The 27,616-nt window shown below is 47.3% G+C and overlaps 1 protein-coding gene across 2 annotated transcripts; it reads right to left on the reverse strand.

Annotated features, from left to right (window-relative positions):
- Positions 1–2,336: 2,336 nt before the first annotated feature.
- On the reverse strand, positions 2,337–27,164 carry LOC106597342 (E3 ubiquitin-protein ligase arih1). Of its 2 annotated transcripts, none has more exons than XM_045689675.2 (14): positions 26,699–27,164; positions 25,622–25,689; positions 25,050–25,194; positions 24,159–24,251; positions 23,776–23,831; positions 23,290–23,356; positions 22,886–22,992; positions 22,576–22,618; positions 15,540–15,611; positions 15,094–15,224; positions 14,428–14,491; positions 7,093–7,353; positions 5,344–5,456; positions 2,337–4,990 (listed from the first exon to the last, which is right to left on the reverse strand). In XM_045689675.2, exons 1-14 carry the CDS (start codon positions 26,972–26,974, stop codon positions 4,906–4,908), a joined length of 1,581 nt encoding a protein of 526 aa, XP_045545631.1. In that variant the 5' UTR covers positions 26,975–27,164; the 3' UTR covers positions 2,337–4,905. The 2 variants fall into 2 exon arrangements, with proteins under 2 accessions (XP_045545631.1, XP_045545632.1); XM_045689676.2 differs by having other exon boundaries at positions 14,434–14,491; positions 26,699–27,163.
- Positions 27,165–27,616: the final 452 nt, after the last annotated feature.

Below are 27,616 nucleotides of genomic sequence, written 5' to 3' on the forward strand. Positions count from 1 at the left end.
GTCGTTCAGAACAGCACCGTTTCCATTGAATTGAACGTTACAGTACGTTTTCCGGCACTGAACGCGTTACACCCACAAATCAAAAAAAGGAAGGAACGTGCTCGTGCACAGTCGGTACAATTAAAAAAAGGTTTCAAAACATTGACGCTATTTAAATAGAAATACATATAATATGGATGGTCTCTGGATATGTCTTGGACAGTACAGAAGTACAGATGTACTACATGTATGCTATGGAGGTAACCAACATACAAGGGCTGCACCGCGTCATGTTCTGCTCCACGTGACACCAGCCAATTCATGCCATCCAAAATGTTTACATCTGATGTGTGAAAAGGATTGAGTGATGTCCACCCTACTGCTGATCGTGTTATACAAATCTGTCGTTCTTTCCTTGAAAATAAGAATTTGTTCATAACTGACGTGCCTAGTAAAATAAAGCCTTTTTTTTTATTACTATATATAGTCCATACAACAGAAGTGACTGTTGTGCAATCAGTCAAATAATCAATGGTGGAAAAAGTACTCAATTGTCATACTTAAGTGAAAGTAAAGATAACTTAATAGAAAATGACATGTGAAAGTCACCCTGTAAAATACTACTTGAGTAAACCAGAAGGGACCATTTTTTATTTATTGTCGGATAGCCAGGGGCACACTCCAACACTCAGACATAATTTACAAACAAAGCATTTGTGTTTAGTGAGTCCGCCAGATCAGAGGCAGTAGGGATGACCAGGGACGTTCTTTTGAGAAGTGTGTGATTTTTTACCATTTTCCTGTCAAAATATAACGAGTACTTTGGTTGTCAGGGCAAATGTAGAGTAAAAAGTACATTCTTTTCTTTAGGAATGTAGTGAAGTAAAAGTAGGCAAAAATATAAAATAGTAAAGTACAGATACCCCAAAAAACAACTTAAGTAGTACTTTAATGTTTTTTTACTTAAGTACTTCACACCACTGCAAGTAATACAGGTCAAGGCAGGTGATGCATGTATCAGCACTCCAGACCCAACATAATAATCTTGGTTAGAGCACCAGCACACCAAACTATCAAGTTTGACCTACTTGCGATGCTGTAGGTCTATGTACGGTGCATTCGGAAAGTATTCAGACCCCTTGACTTTTTCCACATTTTGTTACATTACAGCCTTATTCTGAGTTTTTTTTTGTCATTTTTGATCCAATCTATACACAATACCCCATAATGACATCACAATACCCCATAATGACAAAGCAAAAACAGGTTTTTATACATTTGCTAATTTATTACAAATAAAAAACAGATACCTTAAATTTACATAAGTATTCAGACCATTTGCTATACAATTCTTAAGTTGAGCTCAGGTGCATCCTGTTTCGATTGATCAACCTTGAGATGTTTTTACAACTTGGAGTCCACCTGTGGTAAATTCAATTGATTGGAAATGATTTGGAAAGGCACACACACGTCTATATAAGGTCCCACAGTTGACGGTGCATGTCAGAGCAAAAACCAAGCCATGAGGTCGAAGGAATTGCCCATAGAGCTCCGAGACAGGATTGTGTTGAGACACAAATCTGGGAAGGGTGCCAAAAAATGTATGCAGCATTGAATGTCCCCAAGCACACAGTGGCCTCCATCATTCTCCCAGGGACTGGGAGACTAGTCAGGATTGAGGGAAAGATGAACGGAGCAAAGTACAGAGAGATCCTTGATGAAAACCTGCTCCAGAGCACTTGGGACCTCAGCCTGGGTCGAAGGTTCATCTTCCAACAGGACACAAACCCTAAGCACACAGCCAAGACAACGCAGGAGTGGCTTCGGGACAAGTCTCTGAATGTCCTTGAGGGGCCCAGCCAGAGCCCGGACTTGAACCGGATCAAACATCTCTGGAGAGGCCTAAAAATAGCTGTGGAGCGACGCTCCTCATCCAACCTGACAGAGCTTGAGAGGATCTGCAGAGAAGAATGGGAGAAACTCTCCAAATACAGGTGTGCCAAGCTTCTAGCGTCATACCCAAGAAGACTCGAAGCTGTAATTGCTACTAAAGATGCTTCAACAAACTACTGAGTAAAGGGTCTTAATACTTATGTAAATGTGATCAGTTTATTTTTAATACATTTCTAAAAATCTGTTTTGCTTTGTCATTATGGGGTATTGTGTATAGATTGAGGGGAGAAACAATTGAATCCATTTTAAGGCTGTAACATAACAAAATGTGATAAAGGTCAAGGGGTATGAAAGCACTGTATGTGTATGGGTCTATGACATTTGATGCAGGTGGAATGTGAACAGGAGCCAAGTGTTCAAGCATTAATACTATTTTGTCTAAAGAAACAAATCGTATAACAAAATTCCTTTTGAATGACATTTATTTAAATAGGACATTTTGTTTGTAAGAATGGTTATAATACATGAAAGCAACTGTATCTGAACTTCCCATTTCACAGAAAGTATCAGAAACAAGAGATAAAAATAGTATTTTCAGATGATTCACACTTTGGTGAAGAGAAATCTTTGTTTCCGTCTCGTCAGCCACATCAATGTCAAATGCCAGACTTTTGTCTTTGTCGAGGGCTACAGTGCATTGAGAAATGTATTCCAACAAACACTGACTGAGGACAGCACTGAGACTAGTTCAGCCACTTCCCTGGGCTAGAATTTGTCTTGTTTTGGACCTCGTAAGCTCGTATAAAACTGGAAAGTGTTATGAAGGTAAATGGCATCATGTTACCATGTTGGTACAACCCAGGCTGCTTTCCAAATGACAACCTAACCCCTATAGCGCTCTACTCCCCATTGGTCTGTGGTCAAATGTAGTGCAAAATATAGGGAATAGGGTGGCAGTTCAGACTAGCAACCAGTGTAAACGCCACTCTCATAGTCTAGCCTAGATGCCAAAGCTTTACAACAACAGACATCTCAAAACATCAGCGCTTCTTCATGCCCAGTCTTTAAATTTTTTTTAAAATGCAGCTGTCAGACAAGACTCGTTCTTTAAAGCCCACGAAGCAGTTTGTATAGCTCAACTAACTGCTAACGAAAACAATACTCCTTTACAGAACACAGATAAAAAGGGGAGGGGTACATCCTGTCAGCCAGGTCTGTCAGTTTCTACTTCTTTAGGGGCCTAGGACTAGGTCATGTTGTCATGCTGACTGACTCAAGTTTAAAAACAGCCCTTTCAGGGAATTACATACCGCCTCCCAGGTGACCAAGGTGCCCTACCGCCTCCCAGGTGACCAAGGTGCCCTACCGCCTCCCAGGTGACCAAGGTGCCCTACCGCCTCCCAGGTGACCAAGGTGCCCTACCGCCTCCCAGGTGACCAAGGTGCCCTACCGCCTCCCAGGTGACCAAGGTGCCCTACCGCCTCCCAGGTGACCAAGGTGCCCTACCGCCTCCCAGGTGACCAAGGTGCCCTACCGCCTCCCAGGTGACCAAGGTGCCCTACCGCCTCCCAGGTGACCAAGGTGCCCTACCGCCTCCCAGGTGACCAAGGTGCCCTACCGCCTCCCAGGTGACCAAGGTGCCCTACCGCCTCCCAGGTGACCAAGGTGCCCTACCGCCTCCCAGGTGACCAAGGTGCATACAAAAAACCATGAGGAAAAGCTCAAGTCTGAAAAAAGAAATACATTTGTTTATTTTATCTTTTTTATGAGTGAATGTCACTCAATTTGGCTCTCATGAAACAGTTGGTAGTGTGTTATCTGGAAATTACAACTTCTAAGGAGAAACAGGAGGGGTGGTGATGGAAGAACAAAAACAAGAGGGAGTGGGACGGAGGGGGGTTAGAACAAACAGGACATGACCTTCATCCCAAACGGCACTCTATTCCCTATATAATGCATTACTTTTGACCAGGGGCCCATAGTGCACTATATAGAGAATAGGGAGCCACTTAGGACACAGCGGAGTTCTTTCCAAGTCATTCTCTAATTTCTCAAAACCCCCTCAGGTACAATTAGTTGATAACCTCTGAAGGTTGCAAGGTCAATTCCAACTATGAATAAATCAATGTATTACCTGAACTACAGTCTGGCTGGCTATAAAAAAAAAAAAAAAAAAAGAAAGTTTGTTCTTTAGTCTCGTTCTCTCACCTAATGTTGTCCTTTAGGTGGATTTTGTTTTGTCAGAAGTGCTTTTGAAAGCTACTACAACCCTGTCAGAGTTTTATCGCTCGTTCAAACTGTTTCTGTCCTTGTTCTCCTGGGTGAAGCTACACAGCTTCCAAACCCTCACAAAGAATACATTTTCTTTTAAAGCAGGAGGGAACTTGTCTTCTACACAGCAACTATATTGAATATTTGAAAAAAAAATATGAATAAATATTTTTCAAAAATAAAAGAAAAAAGACAAATAAAAGAAACGGCCACACTTGCTGTTCCATGCATATGCGTTATTTACAAATTGAAAAACATGTTTCCTTTTTCTGCACTCCCTATGGTTTTTCCTGCCAACCCACGTGGTTAAGCACCTTACAATCAGCAAATCAACATTCAAAAACCCTACATGTGATCAAACCACATTTAATGAACATGGCTTGAACAGTTGGACTGTGTTGAACACAAACCCATGTCCCACACAAGGGTACTTAAAAATTAAACAAATAAAATACATCTCACTGGAAAACTGAACAGAGTGGGAGGGTGATGTTACAATAGTGACCAATTGAGAGAAGCGGGGAGTTATTTTTTGTCCTCACAATCCAACCTGCTACAAACAATACTGTTGTACGATTAACGTTTGAAATATTCTACCTTTATTTTGATATAATTTATTTAAACTTTTCCATTAAACAAAACCCAAGAAAAAAAATACGCAATATTGGGAAGATCAGCAACAATAGGTGAAAACCAGTGCTGCCCCGTGGCATTGCATCAGCGCTCTAGTCTGGAGAGGGTTTTTTAGTAAAGAGTCTATCCTTAATCTTCTATGTATTCCCAGAGGTCCTTCTCATAGCCCTCATGCACATGCTGCAGCAGCACCCGCCGCCGACTCTCACAGTATCTGGAGGACAACAAACAGGAAACAGGAAACAGTGAGGAGAGGAAGGCTCATTTTAAAATCAGTCTGGTCTCATTCTGATATGTGCTGTAGCGTAGCCAACTAATCCACATTTGGCTTGACAACAGAGACAAATAGAATGGAACAAGAGACAATTTCTGATGAAATTAATCGCTGATCAATGACAGCCTCAGTAGGCATGTTTAGAGTCCTCCTCCCACATTTCCATTCAAATGTCATATTTACCACTGACCAGTACAAAAAGACACACAGATCTATAAAATCATCTATCCTGTTGCAGATTAACCTGTACTTGCTGTTGCAATAAAGACATCTATATCATGTATTGAACTCACCTGTACTTGTCCTGTACTTTCTGTTTGATGTCCTGCAGAGAGTCCTGGGAGATGTCCCGCTCCAGATAACCAGACAGAACCTCCGTAGCATTCTCCAAGTCAGCCTGATTGTTCTAAAAGAGGACCACTTGGGTTCAGTCACAGCATATACACTGAATGTACAAAACATTAAGAACACCAGCTCTTTCTATTACAGACTGACCAGGTGAAAGATATGATCCCTTATTGATGTCACTTGTTAAATCCAATTGAAATCAGTGTAGATGAAGGGGAGGAGACAGGATAAAGAAGGATTTTTAAGACTTGAGACAATTGAGACATGGATTGTGTGTGTGTGTGTGTGCAATTGAGTGTGAATGAGAAAGACTAAATATTTAAGTGCCTTTGAACGGGGTAGTAGGTGCCATGCGCACCGGTTTGAGTGTGTCAAGAACTGCAACGCTGCTGGGTTTCATACACTCAGTGTATAGTATAGTGCCACTACTTGTCCTGATAGAACTACACAAACAGGAATAACTGTGCTGCCGGGTTTTTATCTGGAGCACTTCACCTCATGACAACAACTGTGGAAATAAAGGGTTCCTTTAGAGGAGACCTTGATTTGTAGGTGTATAAATACATCATGGCTTTACTGTACACAACTGTACCAACAGAGCTGGAACAACTGAAACACTTCAAGCTAAATAGAATACTCCAACTCCCTCCACTTCTCTCTCTCTTTCCCCTCCCTTCTCTACCTTCCCCCACCTCAAAAATGGGACTGTTTGTTCTTTTTCAGAAGGGTTTGGGTTAGGACTATAGCTGTAAAGTTACCTCAAAGATGATGGACTGGTTGTTCTTCTTCAGGTAGAAGGGTTTGGGTTAGGACTATAGCTGTAAAGTTACCTCAAAGATGATGGACTGGTTGTTCTTCTTCAGGTAGAAGGGTTTGGGTTAGGACTATAGCTGTAAAGTTACCTCAAAGATGATGGACTGGTTGTTCTTCTTCAGGTAGAAGGGTTTGGGTTAGGACTATAGCTGTAAAGTTACCTCAAAGATGATGGACTGGTTGTTCTTCTTCAGGTAGAAGGGTTTGGGTTAGGACTATAGCTGTAAAGTTACCTCAAAGATGATGGACTGGTTGTTCTTCTTCAGGTAGAAGGGTTTGGGTTAGGACTATAGCTGTAAAGTTACCTCAAAGATGATGGACTGGTTGTTCTTCTTCAGGTAGAAGGGTTTGGGTTAGGACTATAGCTGTAAAGTTACCTCAAAGATGATGGACTGGTTGTTCTTCTTCAGGTAGAAGGGTTTGGGTTAGGACTATAGCTGTAAAGTTACCTCAAAGATGATGGACTGGTTGTTCTTCTTCAGGTAGAAGGGTTTGGGTTAGGACTATAGCTGTAAAGTTACCTCAAAGATGATGGACTGGTTGTTCTTCTTCAGGTAGAAGGGTTTGGGTTAGGACTATAGCTGTAAAGTTACCTCAAAGATGATGGACTGGTTGTTCTTCTTCAGGTAGAAGGGTTTGGGTTAGGACTATAGCTGTAAAGTTACCTCAAAGATGATGGACTGGTTGTTCTTCTTCAGGTAGAAGGGTTTGGGTTAGGACTATAGCTGTAAAGTTACCTCAAAGATGATGGACTGGTTGTTCTTCTTCAGGTAGAAGGGTTTGGGTTTGGACTATAGCTGTAAAGTTACCTCAAAGATGATGGACTGGTTGTTCTTCTTCAGGTAGAAGGGTTTGGGTTAGGACTATAGCTGTAAAGTTACCTCAAAGATGATGGACTGGTTGTTCTTCTTGAGGTAGAAGGCGAAGACGTAGGTGAACATGAGTGTGGAGCGACACTGACACAGCACGTCCACGGCCTTCTTCAGAAACTGCACCTCGATCCAGGACATGTTGTGATGCTGCATCTCCTCCATCTTGGCCTTGACCCCGGCGTACAGCTTGTGCTCGAAGCGCAGCGACTGCATGTGGTTCATGTAACGGTTGCAGTAGAACAGGTACCTCTGCAGGGCTGCCCTGGACCGCTGGAGGAGGAAGAACGCCTGGCTCTTAAAATCACAACAACAATCAAGCCTGGGAGAATATGTTTACCATTATACATGCTCATCATTACTAATATAACCACTACTAGCATAACCACCTCCATTAGCATAACAACCACCACCAGCATAACCACCACCACTAGCATAACCACCACCACCACCACTACTAGCATACCCACCACCACCACTAGCATACCCACCACCCCCACCACCACTAGCATACCCACCACCCCCACCACCACTAGCATACCCACCACCCCCACCACCACTAGCATACCCACCACCCCCACCACCACTAGCATACCCACCACCCCCACCACTACTAGCATACCCACCACCACTACTACTACTACCAGCATACCCACCACCACCAGCATACCCACCACCACCAGCATACCCACCACCACCAGCATACCCACCACCACTACTACTACTACTAGTGGCATACCCACCACCACTACTACTACTACTACTAGCATACCCACCACCACCACTACTAGCATACCCACCACCACCAGCATACCCACCACCACCAGCATACCCACCACCACTACTACTACTACTAGCAGCATACCCACCACCACCACTACTACTACTAGCAGTATACCCACCACCACTAGTACTACTACTACTAGCAGCATACCCACCACCACTACTACTACGCATACCCACCACCACCACTACTAGCATACCCACCACCACCACCACCAGCATACCCACCACCACCAGCATACCCACCACCACCAGCATACCCACCACCACTACTACTAGCAGCATACCCACCACCACTACTACTACTACTACTAGCAGCATACCCACCACCACTACTACTACTACTACTAGCAGCATACCCACCACCACTACTACTACTAGCATACCCACCACCACCACCACCAGCATACCCACCACCACCAGCATACCCACCACCACCAGCATACCCACCACCACTACTACTACTACTAGCAGCATACCCACCACCACTACTACTACTACTACTAGCAGCATACCCACCACCACTACTACTACTAGCAGCATACCCACCACAGCTACTACTACTAGCAGCATACCCACCACAGCTACTACTACTAGCAGCATACCCACCACAGCTACTACTACTAGCAGCATACCCACCACAGCTACTACTACTAGCAGCATTCCCACCACAGCTACTACTACTAGCAGCATACCCACCACTACTACTACTAGCAGCATACCCACCACTACTACTACTAGCAGCATACCCACCACCACTACTACTACTACTACTACTAGCAGCATACCCACCACCACCACTACTAGCAGCATACCCACCACCACCACTACTACTACTAGCAGCATACCCACCACCAGTACTACTAACAGCATACCCACCACCACTACTACTACTACTAGCAGCATACCCACCACCACTACTAGTACTACTAGCAGCATACCCACCACTACTACTACTACTAGCAGCATACCCACCACTACTACTACTAGCAGCATACCCACCACCACCACTACTACTACTACTAGCATACCCACCACCACTACTACTACTACTACTACTAGCAGCATACCCACCACCACTACTACTACTACTAGCAGCATACCCACCACCACTACTACTACTACTACTACTAGCAGCATACCCACCACCACTACTACTACTACTACTATTAGCAGCATACCCACCACCACTACTACTACTACTAGCAGCATACCCCCCACCACCACCACTACTACTACTAGCAGCATACCCACCACCACTACTACTACTAGCAGCATACCCACCACCACTACTACTACTACTACTACTAGCAGCAGCATACCCACCACCACTACTACTACTACTACTACTACGAGCAGCATACCCACCACCACCACTACTACTACTAGCAGCATACCCACCACCACCACTACTACTACTACTACTACTACTAGCAGCAGCATACCCACCACCACTACTACTACTACTACTACTAGCAGCATACCCACCACCACTACTACTACTACTAGCAGCATACCCACCACCACCACTACTACTACTACTACTACTAGCAGCAGCATACCCACCACCACTACTACTACTACTAGCAGCATACCCACCACCCACTACTACTAGCAGCAGCATACCCACCACCACTACTACTACTAGCAGCATACCCACCACCACTACTACTACTAGCAGCATACCCACCACCACTACTACTACTACTACTAGCAGCATACCCACCACCACTACTACTACTACTACTAGCAGCATACCCACCACCACCACTACTACTACTACTAGCAGCATACCCACCACCACCACTACTACTACTAGCAGCATACCCACCACCACCACTACTACTACTACTACTAGCAGCATACCCACCACCACCACTACTACTACTACTAGCAGCATACCCACCACCACTACTACTACTACTAGCAGAATACCCACCACCACTACTACTACTACTAGCAGCATACCCACCACCACTACTACTACTACTACTAGCAGCATACCCACCACCACTACTACTACTACTACTAGCAGCATACCCACCACCACTACTACTACTACTACTACTAGCAGCTTACCCACCACCACTACTACTACTACTAGCAGCATACCCACCACTACTACTACTAGCATACCCACCACTACTACTACTACTACTAGCATACCCACCACTACTACTACTACTACTAGCATACCCACCACTACTACTACTACTACTAGCATACCCACCACTACTACTACTACTAGCATACCCACCACCACTACTACTACTAGCATACCCACCACCACTACTACTACTAGCATACCCACCACCACTACTACTACTAGCATACCCACCACCACTACTACTACTAGCATACCCACCACCACCACTACTACTACCAGCATACCCACCACCACCACTACTACTACCAGCATACCCACCACCACCACTACTAGCATACCCACCACCACCACTACTAGCATACCCACCACCACCAGCATACCCACCACCACTACTACTACTAGCAGCATACCCACCACCACCACTACTAGCATACCCACCACCACCACTACTAGCATACCCACCACCACCACTACTAGCATACCCACCACCACCAGCATACCCACCACCACACCCACCACCACTACTACTAGCAGCATACCCACCACCACTACTACTACTACTACTAGCAGCATACCCACCACCACTACTACTAGCATACCCACCACCACCACTACTAGCATACCCACCACCACCAGCATACCCACCACCACTACTACTACTAGCAGCATACCCACCACCACTACTACTACTAGCAGCATACCCACCACTACTACTACTACTACTACTACTAGCAGCATACCCACCACCACTACTACTACCAGCATACCCACCACCACTACTAGCAGCATACCCACCACCACTACTACTACTACTACTAGCAGCATACCCACCACTACTACTACTACTAGCAGCATACCCACCACTACTACCACTACTACTACTAGCAGCATACCCACCACCACTACTACTACTACTAGCAGCATACCCACCACCACTACTACTACTACTACTAGCAGCATACCCACCACCACTACTACTACTACTATTAGCAGCATACCCACCACCACTACTACTACTAGCAGCATACCCACCACCACTACTACTACTAGCAGCATACCCACCACCACTACTACTACTAGCAGCATACCCACCACCACTACTACTAGCAGCATACCCACCACCACTACTACTACTACTACTAGCAGCATACCCACCACTACTACTACTACTACTACTAGCAGCATACCCACCACTACTACCACTACTACTACTAGCAGCATACCCACCACTACTACCACTACTACTACTAGCAGCATACCCACCACCACTACTACTACTACTAGCAGCATACCCACCACCACTACTACTACTAGCAGCATACCCACCACCACTACTACTACTAGCAGCATACCCACCACCACTACTACTACTAGCAGCATACCCACCACCACTACTACTACTAGCAGCATACCCACCACCACTACTACTACTAGCAGCATACCCACCACCACTACTACTACTAGCAGCATACCCACCACCACTACTACTACTAGCAGCATACCCACCACCACTACTACTACTAGCAGCATACCCACCACCACTACTACTACTAGCAGCATACCCACCACCACTACTACTACTACTAGCATACCCACCACCACTAGCATACCCACCACCACCAGCATACCCACCACCACCACTACTACTACCAGCATACCCACCACTACCAGCATACCCACCACTACTACTACCAGCATACCCACCACCACCACTACTACTACTACTAGCATACCCACCACCACCACTACTACTACTAGCATACCCACCACCACCACTACTACTACTAGCATACCCACCACCACTACTAGCATACCCACCACCACTACTAGCATACCCACCACCACTACTAGCATACCCACCACCACTACTAGCATACCCACCACCACTACTAGCATACCCACCACCACTACTAGCATACCCACCACCACTACTAGCATACCCACCACCACTACTAGCATAACCACCACCACTACTAGCATAACCACTACTACTACTAGTACAACCACCACCACCACCACTACTACTACTACTAGTACAACCACCACTACTACTACTAGTACAACCACCGCCTGTACGCCACAACCACCCACCCGCCACTAGCGGCACAACCACCCATCCGCCACTAGCGGCACAACCGCCACCACTAGCAGTACTAGCAGTACAACCGCCACTAGCAGCACCACCACTAGCACAACCGCCGCCAGCAGCACCGCCACTAGCAGCACCACCACTAGCACAACCGCCGCCAGCAGCACCGCCACTAGCAGCACCACCACTAGCACAACCGCCGCCAGCAGCACCACCACTTGCACAACCGCCCGCCAGCAGCACCACAACCGCCCGCCAGCAGCACCACAACCGCCCGCCAGCAGCACCACAACCGCCCGCCAGCAGCACCACAACCGCCCGCCAGCAGCACCACAACCGCCCGCCAGCAGCACCACAACCGCCCGCCAGCAGCACCACAACCGCCCGCCAGCAGCACCACAACCGCCCGCCAGCAGCACCACAACCGCCCGCCAGCAGCACCACAACCGCCCGCCAGCAGCACCACAACCGCCCGCCAGCAGCACCACAACCGCCCCCAGCAGCACCACAACCGCCGCCAGCAGCACCACAACTAGCACAAGTCAGAAGTTTACATACACTTAGGTTTGAGTCGTTAAAACTCGTGTTTCAACCACTCCACAAAATTCTTGTTAATAAACTATAGTTTTGGCAAGTCGGTTAGGACATCTACAGTGTGCATGACACAAGTCATTTTTACAACAATTGTTTACAGACATTATTTCACTGTATCACAATTCCAGTGGGTCAGAAGTTTACATACACTAAGTTGACTGTGCCTTTAAACAGCTTGGAAAATTCCAGAAAATGACGTCACGGCTTTAGAAGCTTCTGATAGGCTAATTGACATAATTTGAGTAAATTGGGGGTGTACCTGTGGATGTATTTCAAGGCCTACCTTCAAACTCAGTGCCTCTTTGCATGACATCATGGGAAAATCAAAAGAAATCAGCCAAAACCTCAGAAAACATTTGAAGACCTCCACAAGTCTGGTTCATCCTTGGGAGCAATTTCCAAACGCCTGAAGGTACAAACAATAGTACGCAAGTATAAGCACCATGGGACCACGCAGCCGTCATACCGCTCAGGAGGGAGATGCTGGAGGAAACAGGAACGAAAGTATCTATATCCACAAAAAAACGAGTCATATATCGAAATAACCTGAAAGGCCGCTCAGCAAGGAAGCCACTGCTCTAAAACCATCATAAAAAAGCCAGACTACGGTTTGCAACTGCACATGGGGACAAAGATTGTACTTTTTGGAGAAATGTCCTCTGGTCTGATGAAACAAAAATAGAACTGTTTGACCATAATGACCATCGTTATGTTTGGAGGAAAAAGGGGGAGGCTTGCAAGCTGAAGAACACTATCCCAACCGTGAAGCACGGGGGTGGCAGCATCATGTTGTGGAGGTGCTTTGCTGCAGGAGGGACTGGTGTACTTCACAAAACAGATGGCATCATGAGGGAAAATGATTAGGCTATATTGAAGCAACATCTCAAGACATCAGTCAGGAAGTTAAAGCTTGGTCGCAAATGGGTCTTCCAAATGGACAATGACCCCAAGCATACTTCCAAAGTTGTGGCAAAATGGCTTAAGGACAACAAAATCAAGGTATTGGAGTGGCCATCCCAAAGCCCTAACCTCAATCCTATAAAAAATTTGTGGGCAGAACTGAAAAAGCATGTGCAAGCAAGGAGGCCTACAAAACTGACTCAGGTACACCAGCTCTGTCGGGAGGAATGAGCCAAAATTCACCCAACTTATTGTGGGAAGCTTGTGGAAGGCTACCCGAAATGTTTGACCCAAGTTAAACAATTTAAAGGCAAGGCTACCAAATACTAATTGAGTGTTTGTATACTTCTGACCCACTGGGAATGTGATGAAAGAAAGAAATCACTCTACTATTATTCTGACATTTCATATTCTTAAAATAAAGTGGTGATCCTAACTGACCTAAGACAGGGAATTTTTACTAGGATTAAATGTCAGGAATTGTGAAAAACTGAGTTTAAATGTATTTGGCTAAGGTGTACAGTATCTCACAAAAGTGAGTACACCCCTCACATTTTTGTAAATATTTGAGTATATCTTAGTAGTATACACTCACTACTTTACATTGTAGCAAAGTGTCATTTCTTCAGTATTGTCACATGAAAAGATATACTCAAATATTTACAAAAATGTGAGGGGTGTACTCACTTTTGTGAGATACTGTATGTAAACTTCCGACTTCAACCGTAACTAGCACACCACCACGCACAACCACCACTTAACTGTTGTGGGAATGAGGAAATATGTCTATCATTATACATGATGGTCAACAAAGACCAGGACTGTGTTGTGATTCTAGTCTACAGTGAGGAACACTAAAGACACCATGACTCACTGTTACCTCTTGGGCGTCCCTCGCTGCCTTGGCATCATCCTCATTGTAGCGGTTGCAGTTGTACCTACAATAAACACAGAGCTAGTAATTAGTGAGGGGAAGAAAAAAAAAAAATCAACATTTTAGTCCAATATGGTTGTTGCTTCCTTCATTATTACAGCAACAGCAAAGACTGACAGCAACCAGAGGGATGCCAGTTTGAATCCCGGGTCTGACAGAAAATCTGTCCGGAAGTGAGCTTTTAACAGGAGAGTTGCTAGCAACAAATCCTAGATGCCTTCACCTGCCGTTGAGGCCTTGATCAAGGCACCTAAACCCCCCCAACAACAACAGCTCCACAGGCGCCCAAATAAGGCAGCCCCCTCGCTCCAACCTGTATGTCTTTCGGAGGCGTTGGGATAAAGCGGAAGGACAATAAAGGAATCTAAAAGGGATACTTCTGAATGTTGACAGTGAGGTCATTTCTCAACCTCCCCAGAGTCAGATGAATTCACCAATACCATTTTTATGTTTTTGTGGCCAGTATGAAGGAGGTAGTTTCGCGAGCCAAAGCTAACTAGCATTAGCACAATGACTGCAAGTATATGGGTATCTACTAGCATGCTAGCAGATACCCATAGACTTCCAGTAGAATAGTACTAATCAGTAGGAGGTAGATCCACCCACCAGGCAGAGCCGTGTGGTTCCCAGGGCCCCAGGCAGACCCAGCAGAACTCTGCCTTGCAGCTCTGGTTCCGACACACCATGTGGTTGCAGCCGCCGTCCTTCTCAATGGTCACGTGGCATTTGGGGCACTCCTGAGGGACAGATGGACAAGCAGAGAGGGGCTCAGTAACAGTCCATCATTCACACAGCGGCAGCACTATAGAGCAGCATTTAAGAGCCAGTTTCCCTGACACAGATTAAGCCTAGAATATCCACTGAGAATGATTTTTAGTCCAGGAATAGGGTGTAATCTGTGTCTGGGGAAACCAGTCCTAAAATGCTTAAAGAGATATTCAAAATACAAATCTACCTGGTTTCGTGGAGGGACACGCAAGTGATATAGCTAGTTGCTGGACCTCCATAAAAACAGACTAGGATTGTACTTTGAGGTAAGCCTTTTTAAATACCCTTGTATTGGCTGCGATCCAGTTGGACGTCTCGCTGTCATCGTCACACTTCTTGATCCATTTCCTCAACCACTGAAAGAAACAACATGGAAAAAGATAATCAATACAACAAGTTCAAAGTCACCAATCTGTGTTTGATCATGTAACTATATTACAGTAAGTATAACTATGTTAATCGCAGGGGACCTCTGTCCCAAGTACACTTTACCACTAACCATGAATGTGGAGACTAGGGCCCAGTCTAGAACCAACCCATTGTCACTTGTGGAGATCTGAGAGGACAAGGTGAAGCTGCTACCACCACCACCTATCCTGTCAGGGGACAAGGTGAAGCTGCTACCACCACCACCTATCCTGTCAGGGGACAAGGTGAAGCTGCTACCACCACCACCTATCCTATCAGGGGACAAGGTGAAGCTGCTACCACCACCACCTATCCTGTCAGGGGACAAGGTGAAGCTGCTACCACCACCACCTATCCTATCAGGGGACAAGGTGAAGCTGCTACCACCACCACCTATCCTATCAGGGGACAAGGTGAAGCTGCTACCACCACCACCTATCCTATCAGGGGACAAGGTGAAGCTGCTACCACCACCACCTATCCTATCAGGGGACAAGGTGAAGCTGCTACCACCACCACCTATCCTATCAGGGGACAAGGTGAAGCTGCTACCACCACCACCTATCCTATCAGGGGACAAGGTGAAGCTGCTACCACCACCACCTATCCTGTCAGGGGACAAGGTGAAGCTGCTACCACCACCACCTATCCTGTCAGGGGACAAGGTGAAGCTGCTACCACCACCACCTATCCTGTCAGGGGACAAGGTGAAGCTGCTACCACCACCACCTATCCTGTCAGGGGACAAGGTGAAGCTGCTACCACCACCACCTATCCTGTCAGGGGACAAGGTGAAGCTGCTACCACCACCACCTATCCTGTCAGGGGACAAGGTGAAGCTGCTACCACCACCACCTATCCTGTCAGGGGACAAGGTGAAGCTGCTACCACCACCACCTATCCTGTCAGGGGACAAGGTGAAGCTACCACCACCACCTATCCTGTCAGGGGAGCTACCACCACCACCTATCCTGTCAGGGGACAAGGTGAAGCTACCACCACCACCTATCCTGTCAGGGGACAAGGTGAAGCTACCACCACCACCTATCCTGTCAGGGGACAAGGTGAAGCTACCACCACCACCTATCCTGTCAGGGGACAAGGTGAAGCTGCTACCACCACCACCTATCCTGTCAGGGGACAAGGTGAAGCTGCTACCACCACCACCTATCCTGTCAGGGGACAAGGTGAAGCTGCTACCACTACCACCTATCCTGTCAGGGGACAAGGTGAAGCTGCTACTACCACCACCTATCCTGTCAGGGGACAAGGTGAAGCTGCTACCACCACCACCTATCCTGTCAGGGGACAAGGTGAAGCTGCTACCACCACCACCTATCCTGTCAGGGGACAAGGTGAAGCTACCACCACCACCTATCCTGTCAGGGGACAAGGTGAAGCTACCATCACCTATTCTGTCAGGGGACAAGGTGAAGCAGCCACCACCACCTATCCTGTCAGGGGACAAGGTGAAGCTACCACCACCACCTATCCTGTCAGGGGACAAGGTGAAGCTACCACCACCACCTATCCTGTCTGGGGACAAGGTGAAGCTGCCACCACCACCTATCCTGTCAGGGGACAAGGTGAAGCAGCCACCACCTATCCTGTCAGGGGACAAGGTGAAGCAGCCACCATCACCTATCCTATCAGGGGACAAGGTGAAGCAGCCACCATCACCTATCCTATCAGGGGACAAGGTGAAGCTGCTACCACCAGCTATCCTGTCAGGGGACAAGGTGAAGCTACCACCACCACCTATCCTGTCAGGGGACAAGGTGAAGCAGCCACCACCACCTATCCTGTCAGGGGACAAGGTGAAGCTACCACCACCACCTATCCTGTCAGGGGACAAGGTGAAGCTACCACCACCACCTATCCTGTCAGGGGACAAGGTGAAGCTACCACCACCACCTATCCTGTCTGGGGACAAGGTGAAGCTGCCACCACCACCTATCCTGTCAGGGGACAAGGTGAAGCAGCCACCACCTATCCTGTCAGGGGACAAGGTGAAGCAGCCACCATCACCTATCCTATCAGGGGACAAGGTGAAGCTGCTACCACCAGCTATCCTGTCAGCGGACAAGGTGAAGCTACCACCACCACCTATCCTGTCAGGGGACAAGGTGAAGCTACCATCACCTATTCTGTCAGGGGACAAGGTGAAGCAGCCACCACCACCTATCCTGTCAGGGGACAAGGTGAAGCTACCACCACCACCTATCCTGTCTGGGGACAAGGTGAAGCAGCCACCACCTATCCTGTCAGGGGACAAGGTGAAGCAGCCACCACCTATCCTGTCAGGGGACAAGGTGAAGCAGCCACCACCTATCCTGTCAGGGGACAAGGTGAAGCAGCCACCACCTATCCTGTCAGGGGACAAGGTGAAGCTGCTACCACCAGCTATCCTGTCAGGGGACAAGGTGAAGCTACCACCACCACCTATCCTGTCAGGGGACAAGGTGAAGCAGCCACCACCACCTATCCTGTCAGGGGACAAGGTGAAGCTACCACCACCACCTATCCTGTCTGGGGACAAGGTGAAGCAGCCACCACCTATCCTGTCAGGGGACAAGGTGAAGCTACCACCACCACCTATCCTGTCTGGGGACAAGGTGAAGCAGCCACCACCTATCCTGTCAGGGGACAAGGTGAAGCAGCCACCACCTATCCTGTCAGGGGACAAGGTGAAGCAGCCACCACCTATCCTGTCAGGGGACAAGGTGAAGCAGCCACCACCTATCCTGTCAGGGGACAAGGTGAAGCTGCTACCACCACCACCACCTATCCTGTCAGGGGACAAGGTGAAGCTGCTACCACCACCACCACCACCTATCCTGTCAGGGGACAAGGTGAAGCTGCTACCACCACCACCACCTATCCTGTCAGGGGACAAGGTGAAGCTGCTACCACCACCACCACCTATCCTGTCAGGGGACAAGGTGAAGCTGCTACCACCACCACCTATCCTGTCAGGGGACAAGGTGAAGCTGCTACCACCACCACCTATCCTGTCAGGGGACAAGGTGAAGCTGCTACCACCACCACCACCTATCCTGTCAGGGGACAAGGTGAAGCTGCTACCACCACCACCACCTATCCTGTCAGGGGACAAGGTGAAGCTGCTACCACCACCACCACCTATCCTGTCAGGGGACAAGGTGAAGCTGCTACCACCACCACCTATCCTGTCAGGGGACAAGGTGAAGCTGCTACCACCACCACCTATCCTGTCAGGGGACAAGGTGAAGCTGCTACCACCACCACCTATCCTGTCAGGGGACAAGGTGAAGCTGCTACCACTACCACCTATCCTGTCAGGGGACAAGGTGAAGCTGCTACTACCACCACCTATCCTGTCAGGGGACAAGGTGAAGCTGCTACCACCACCACCTATCCTGTCAGGGGACAAGGTGAAGCTGCTACCACCACCACCTATCCTGTCAGGGGACAAGGTGAAGCTACCACCACCACCTATCCTGTCAGGGGACAAGGTGAAGCAGCCACCACCACCTATCATGTCAGGGGACAAGGTGAAGCTACCACCACCACCTATCCTGTCAGGGGACAAGGTGAAGCTACCACCACCACCTATCCTGTCTGGGGACAAGGTGAAGCTGCCACCACCACCTATCCTGTCAGGGGACAAGGTGAAGCAGCCACCACCTATCCTGTCAGGGGACAAGGTGAAGCAGCCACCATCACCTATCCTATCAGGGGACAAGGTGAAGCTGCTACCACCAGCTATCCTGTCAGGGGACAAGGTGAAGCTACCACCACCACCTATCCTGTCAGGGGACAAGGTGAAGCTACCATCACCTATTCTGTCAGGGGACAAGGTGAAGCTGCTACCACCACCACCACCTATCCTGTCAGGGGACAAGGTGAAGCTGCTACCACCACCACCACCTATCCTGTCAGGGGACAAGGTGAAGCTGCTACCACCACCACCACCTATCCTGTCAGGGGACAAGGTGAAGCTGCTACCACCACCACCACCTATCCTGTCAGGGGACAAGGTGAAGCTGCTACCACCACCACCACCTATCCTGTCAGGGGACAAGGTGAAGCTGCTACCACCACCACCACCTATCCTGTCAGGGGACAAGGTGAAGCTGCTACCACCACCACCACCTATCCTGTCAGGGGACAAGGTGAAGCTGCTACCACCACCACCTATCCTGTCAGGGGACAAGGTGAAGCTGCTACCACCACCACCTATCCTGTCAGGGGACAAGGTGAAGCTGCTACCACCACCACCTATCCTGTCAGGGGACAAGGTGAAGCTGCTACCACCACCACCTATCCTGTCAGGGGACAAGGTGAAGCTGCTACCACCACCACCTATCCTGTCAGGGGACAAGGTGAAGCTGCTACCACCACCACCTATCCTGTCAGGGGACAAGGTGAAGCTGCTACCACCACCACCTATCCTGTCAGGGGACAAGGTGAAGCTGCTACCACCACCACCTATCCTGTCAGGGGACAAGGTGAAGCTGCTACCACCACCACCTATCCTGTCAGGGGACAAGGTGAAGCTACCACCACCACCTATCCTGTCAGGGGACAAGGTGAAGCTACCATCACCTATTCTGTCAGGGGACAAGGTGAAGCAGCCACCACCACCTATCCTGTCAGGGGACAAGGTGAAGCTACCACCACCACCTATCCTGTCAGGGGACAAGGTGAAGCTACCACCACCACCTATCCTGTCTGGGGACAAGGTGAAGCTGCCACCACCACCTATCCTGTCAGGGGACAAGGTGAAGCAGCCACCACCTATCCTGTCAGGGGACAAGGTGAAGCAGCCACCATCACCTATCCTATCAGGGGACAAGGTGAAGCTGCTACCACCAGCTATCCTGTCAGGGGACAAGGTGAAGCTACCACCACCACCTATCCTGTCAGGGGACAAGGTGAAGCTACCATCACCTATTCTGTCAGGGGACAAGGTGAAGCAGCCACCACCACCTATCCTGTCAGGGGACAAGGTGAAGCTACCACCACCACCTATCCTGTCTGGGGACAAGGTGAAGCAGCCACCACCTATCCTGTCAGGGGACAAGGTGAAGCAGCCACCACCTATCCTGTCAGGGGACAAGGTGAAGCAGCCACCACCTATCCTGTCAGGGGACAAGGTGAAGCTGCTACCACCAGCTATCCTGTCAGGGGACAAGGTGAAGCTACCACCACCACCTATCCTGTCAGGGGACAAGGTGAAGCTACCATCACCTATTCTGTCAGGGGACAAGGTGAAGCAGCCACCACCACCTATCCTGTCAGGGGACAAGGTGAAGCTACCACCACCACCTATCCTGTCTGGGGACAAGGTGAAGCAGCCACCACCTATCCTGTCAGGGGACAAGGTGAAGCAGCCACCACCTATCCTGTCAGGGGACAAGGTGAAGCAGCCACCACCTATCCTGTCAGGGGACAAGGTGAAGCTGCTACCACCACCACCACCTATCCTGTCAGGGGACAAGGTGAAGCTGCTACCACCACCACCACCTATCCTGTCAGGGGACAAGGTGAAGCTGCTACCACCACCACCACCTATCCTGTCAGGGGACAAGGTGAAGCTGCTACCACCACCACCACCTATCCTGTCAGGGGACAAGGTGAAGCTGCTACCACCACCACCTATCCTGTCAGGGGACAAGGTGAAGCTGCTACCACCACCACCTATCCTGTCAGGGGACAAGGTGAAGCTGCTACCACCACCACCACCTATCCTGTCAGGGGACAAGGTGAAGCTGCTACCACCACCACCACCTATCCTGTCAGGGGACAAGGTGAAGCTGCTACCACCACCACCTATCCTGTCAGGGGACAAGGTGAAGCTGCTACCACCACCACCTATCCTGTCAGGGGACAAGGTGAAGCTGCTACCACCACCACCACCTATCCTGTCAGGGGACAAGGTGAAGCTGCTACCACCACCACCACCTATCCTGTCAGGGGACAAGGTGAAGCTGCTACCACCACCACCACCTATCCTGTCAGGGGACAAGGTGAAGCTGCTACCACCACCACCTATCCTGTCAGGGGACAAGGTGAAGCTGCTACCACCACCACCTATCCTGTCAGGGGACAAGGTGAAGCTGCTACCACCACCACCTATCCTGTCAGGGGACAAGGTGAAGCTGCTACCACTACCACCTATCCTGTCAGGGGACAAGGTGAAGCTGCTACTACCACCACCTATCCTGTCAGGGGACAAGGTGAAGCTGCTACCACCACCACCTATCCTGTCAGGGGACAAGGTGAAGCTACCACCACCACCTATCCTGTCAGGGGACAAGGTGAAGCTACCATTACCTATTCTGTCAGGGGACAAGGTGAAGCAGCCACCACCACCTATCCTGTCAGGGGACAAGGTGAAGCTACCACCACCACATATCCTGTCAGGGGACAAGGTGAAGCTACCACCACCACCTATCCTGTCTGGGGACAAGGTGAAGCTGCCACCACCACCTATCCTGTCAGGGGACAAGGTGAAGCAGCCACCATCACCTATCCTATCAGGGGACAAGGTGAAGCTGCTACCACCACCTATCCTGTCAGGGGACAAGGTGAAGCAGCCACCATCACCTATCCTATCAGGGGACAAGGTGAAGCTGCTACCACCACCTATCCTGTCAGGGGACAAGGTGAAGCTGCCACCACCACCTATCCTGTCAGGGGACAAGGTGAAGCTACCACCACCTATCCTATCAGGGGACAAGGTGAAGCAGCCACCACCACCTATCCTATCAGGGGACAAGGTGATGCTACCACCACCTATACTTTCAGATCTACAGTACATTAAATGTATATGGGGTAAGGGTTAGGGTTGTTTATGTGGACTGGGTCCGACCACTATTACATTACCACTGACAGGGAGGGTTGAATTTAGACTCAGTTGTGACATACCTTACACTTGACGGGATCATGCCAGTTCTCACCACAATTGAAGCTGCAATGATTGGGTAGAAATAAAGATCCACATGTAACCAAAAAAATCTGTGTTTTTTTTAGGATTCCATTTGTGTGACAACTGCAAGAGATATCATCATGCGTTTTGAGCGATGTTGGTTACAAACCTTTTACAGTGTGTTAATAAATCAAGACATCTCTGTCGTGAGTATTAGTGGTATATGGTCCTTTGCATGCCAGAGAACGTGTGATGTACAAAACAAAACCAATAAGCAGGGAATGTAAGTTATAGACAGCCGTCTCTTACCAAAACTGCCGGCCACATGTGCATCTCACAGGCTTAGCATCTGGGTACTGGACTTTGACTACGTGATGGCAGTCTGGCGCTGGGCACCATTTTAACAGTCGATTGCACTGAGGACGAGAGGAGAGGACAGGAGCATAAGAAGCAGGACAAGCAGAAGGAATACATGCCAATCCTCTTCTTCCAAACAAGCAAGATTATCTAACATCTGAAGAACAGATGAAATATTCTCACAGCTAGGCTTACATGGAAAACTGCTACATTGTATTTTAGAGCACAGACAGCTCCACATATATATATACACACACACACACACCACACACCACACACACACACACCACATACATACATACATATATATACACACACACACTTATATTATCAATGACGAACATTACACATCTTACCTCTACAAAACTATTGGTAATCAAGTGTTGGTACTTCAACTTCACCTTGGACTCTGTGATCAGTCTCCTAGAGAAAAAGCATTTGGTTTTCAAATGCTAATTAAATGTAGTGGATTTGAACAAATACAAAAAATAGATTTTTAAACTCATCTGCTACTCTACATCTCCAACTCACAGAACAAGCAGCGTGTAGAACAAGCAGCGTGTATGTAATGCTGAAACTTAATAATAATAATACATTTAAAAAAGGCTTTAGTGTCACAGAGCGGATAGATGCAGTGAAATGTGTTGTTTTACAGGATCCGCCGTAGTAGTAAGGAGCCCCTGGAGCAAATCAGGGTTAAGTGTCTTGCTCAAGGGCACAGAAAGATTTTTCATCTTGACGGCACGGGTATTCGAACCAGCAACCTTTCAGTTACTGTCCCAATGCTCTAACCGCTAGTCTACCTGCTGTGGAATGTAAAGCGACAGTGACGTAACACTTACATGACTGTGTTGTCGTCCACCAATATATCACAGCTGTGAGCAGGGCAGGAAATTGTCTTAGTTTTTTTTTTTTAAGAAAGAGAAAGGAAACATGGTGAGACTTTTCACATCTCAACAAAAGCCCAATGATTGCTTTTCCTGAGTCAGAATAAGAGTTTACAGTCCATTTTAACGATGCATGCATACATTCATACACACAGCATGTATGTATGTATGAATAAGCGCTTGGTCAAAGATCATTATCTTAACGTTTTGTCTGTGCTATTGCATTTCTTTCTTCTTGACTACTTCCTGCTGACCTCTTGCCAGGCCCTGCCCACCAAGGGTTTCTTACCGTAAGGGTCTTTTCCCTGGTAAAACAAAAAGGTGTTTGTGGTGCTTACCTGTCCCATCCCCTCCTCGATGATTTTGGTAGTCAAGTAGTCCCCCCAACACTGCATGCAGAACTTGTGTCCACACTCCAGGCCAGTGAAGTACTGTGGGAGAGGAAGAGGAAGTTTCAGTCATAGAGGCTAGGTGGTAAGAGGCTAGGGGGTAAGGGTTAGAGGCTAGGGGGTGTTTCCCTTCATAATACTGACTGACTGAGTTTGGGTAGTTCAGCTAGAAGATCTGACAGGGCATGTCCTAGTGAAGGGGGGAAATCGATACAGTTACATATCACAATATTATATCGATACTTTGACTATATAGATATATTGCTAGGTAGTGTTAGCTAGCGCTAATCGGCTATACCTGCACCAAATCTCAGGTATTTTTCATCCTATAGCTAGTTCCACTTAATTTTAAAATAGTGAGCCAACATATTTTCAGCACTTTTATTTCCATGACTGATCAAAACTCATTTTCTCATGCGCTCTTCTCTTTAACATACATATAGTGAGTAATATGTTAATATGAAATAGCAATAAAAGTGCAGTATTGAATCACAATACATATCAGTATGGTGATAATATTGTATCGTGAGGTGCCTGGCAATTCCAGTCCTATCATGTCCTGATCTTTTCACATCTACACTAGTGCCTAGTAGCTAGAGGTAAGGGCTAGGAGTTGCTCCCCTTCATGTCTAGGGGCTGTGTCTTTCCCTTCAGAGTAGACTACTGAGTTTGGGTAGGAGATCTGACTGGGCATGTCCTGATCCATTCAGATGTACACTACTGCCTAGTGGATAGGACTTGTGCATCTCTCCCTTCAGAGTAGGCTACTGACTGAGTTTGGGGAGTTCAGAGCTACACTACTAGAGACTGAGGGCAGGGGCTAGGGGATAGGGTACTGACCGTGTTTGGGTAGTTCAGGTAGCAGATCTGACAGGGAAGATCCTGAGCAGAGGACCTCGTGTTCATCAGCCGTGTCCTCGACTTCTTACTGGGGTTGATGACATGGCATTCCGAGAACAATTTGTCAAGGTTCCCATCAAAATATCTAGTGAGAGAAGACATGTCATCACTGGCTGGGAAACACGCTACTTTATTGGGTGGTGTATTATTCACTAGGATAAGCGCTTTAGGTCATGCTATAACAAATGGTTACATAGAAAGGCAGTAAGTCATAGCCAAACTAGAGCACCAAGACAAAGGATAAACCTGTGCCAGATCTCAGGACTTTAATTATTGGACATTATGCAAATTGAGCATTAAAAATGGTCTGCAGTGAAATTGGTAAACAGACAATTGATTTGATCAATTCCCTTGTGTAATGCTGTCTATTCATATACATATTTAATACCTGACCATGGCCATTCAACAGACCACCTAACTAAGACAATGACGGTACTAATAGAGCCAAGAGGAGGACCCTGTTTTACAATGACTTTACAACAAATCACACAAGAGCCAATGTCACGACCAACCTTTCCATCAGTTTCTCTTTGTCCCAGTTGAAGTGACTAAGAAGTATTCTTGTTATCGTTGCAGGGTTCTAGAGAAGAGTAGAAAAATTAGGAGGCAAAATTCACATTTATATTGCCTCCGGAAGCTTCATAACTTTTAAAAAAGACAGCCACTTACCTAGCTAGCTATTTAGCATTGGATTAGAATACACTAAACGGTAACTAGCAGTACGGTCATGTCAGTTACACAACAAATAAGTTCTAGGCTATTATTGTTCAAAATGTGTCTAATAATAGGATTCATAAAAATCTGCAATTCATTGCAGACAAACTCACTGGCTGACAGAAGTGGGAATCAAGGTTCGGCCATGTTGTTTCAGGCGCACAGGCCTCAAAATCAGACACAGTGGAAAGTAAGATGGCTAGCTAGGTGGCTAGCTATAATCCAGGTGAAACTATGGACATAGGGGACTGATAGGATTTCACGCAAACTAGATAGCTCAGTAACGTTAGCTACTTCGCCATTTTGGTGCCATAAAAGTAGACAAATACGTTGATGACAGTGTTGTAATAGCTGACTTGTAGCTAACAGGGGAATGACACAGATGACTAGCCAAACTAGCTAGGTTTTCTGGCTGGGTCTAACAGTTATTTTTTTACTAAATCTTACTGTAGTTAGTTGGGTCAGCATCTTGGCAGAACTGACAACTCACTTATCTCGCTGAGCCAGGCGCACTAGTCATTCAAGAGACATAACGTTATTGGTTCGTTAGCTAACGTTAGTTGACTAAACTAAAATTGGCAGCTTCCCTAGACAGATAACGTTAATTTAGTTAGCTGGTTAACTACAGCAGTTTGTTTAATTTGTAGTCTTAGTAATTTAGCTACAGTACATAAATTAAGGTAACGTCACTAACGTTAGTTTGTAACAAGCTAACTAACGTTAACTAGCAAACAAGCTAACATGCGTTGAGGCTTACCGTTACCTACGATTGTTTGTGGTGGGCAGTAAACTAACTTGGTAGATAATTAGCTGTTTACGTTTTACAATTTGCGGCCTACCGAGACCCAACATCCTCGGCCTTTCCTTCACCTCACCTGGATGACATCATTGACCTCCCTGATACACTCGACCATATGCTGAAGGATCTGTTCAGCAGTCAGAACCTCGAACCGATAGTCCTCCTCGTCTTGACCGGGCCCTAGGCCACTGCCCCCGGTCTCCCCACATTCATCTCGCTCTCCACCGGCCACAACAGGATCATCCAACTCCACTTCCAGGGTGTCGTCTTCGGGATCCTCCTCAGCGCTGTCTTCGCTGCATTCCTCTTCCTCCTCGTCGAATTCATAATTGTACCCCTCGTCTGAGTCCATTACTCGGTTAACTTAATATTGTGACAAGGTATGATACCAAACGCTAGATACGAGGATGTGTACAGGCCGCAACGAAACAAGAGACGAAATATTTCGAAAGAGAACAAATATTTCCGGAGAGAGAGAGAGAGAAAGAGTAACTAGCTACAACAACATGAGCGCAGCTGCCGCTGGACCAACAAAGAGATGCGGCGTCAAACGGACCGACGCTTTACGTCACGTCAAATAAGGAAAGGATTGTCCGAGCAAGAGATGTACAAACACTTCAAGTTCAACAAGATCACTGTTATTTATTTGTTGAAGACATCATGGAATGTTTTAACAAATGATTATACTTTATCATAAAAATATAAGGCTGCCATTTACCGTTGTCTATTCCCCGTTGTGTTTTTCTCTAGTGAATTTGACCTTCTTTAAATGAGCCTAATCCTTTATGATAAATAATTCAACAAACATTGGTTATTTATATTGCTGTGTAGGACATTGTGTACTATGGACACAAGAATCCTATGGCCACATCACCCCAAAAATACATTATTGGCATACCCATTACAATCAATGAATACATTGTCGTTTTAATAAATTAATTTAGTTTTGTATCATATTGTAATGTTGTAGCCAATCACATTATATCATATGTAA

Source organism: Salmo salar, chromosome 11, assembly GCF_965601325.2.
Source record: "Salmo salar chromosome 11, fSalSal1, whole genome shotgun sequence".
NCBI classification, from domain to species: domain Eukaryota; kingdom Metazoa; phylum Chordata; class Actinopteri; order Salmoniformes; family Salmonidae; genus Salmo; species Salmo salar.

Bases quoted from the DNA above. Each gene is read 5' to 3' on its own strand.
- LOC106597342 (XM_045689675.2), bottom strand. From the start codon at position 26,974: ATGGACTCAGACGAGGGGTACAATTATGAATTCGACGAGGAGGAAGAG. The intron at 23,832-24,158 runs GTAAGCACCACA...AAAAAAACTAAG, and splicing joins TCGAGGAGGGGATGGGACAG to ACAATTTCCTGCCCTGCTCA. The intron at 5,457-7,092 runs GTAACTTTACAG...GTCCTCTTTTAG, and splicing joins ACCAGTCCATCATCTTTGAG to AACAATCAGGCTGACTTGGA.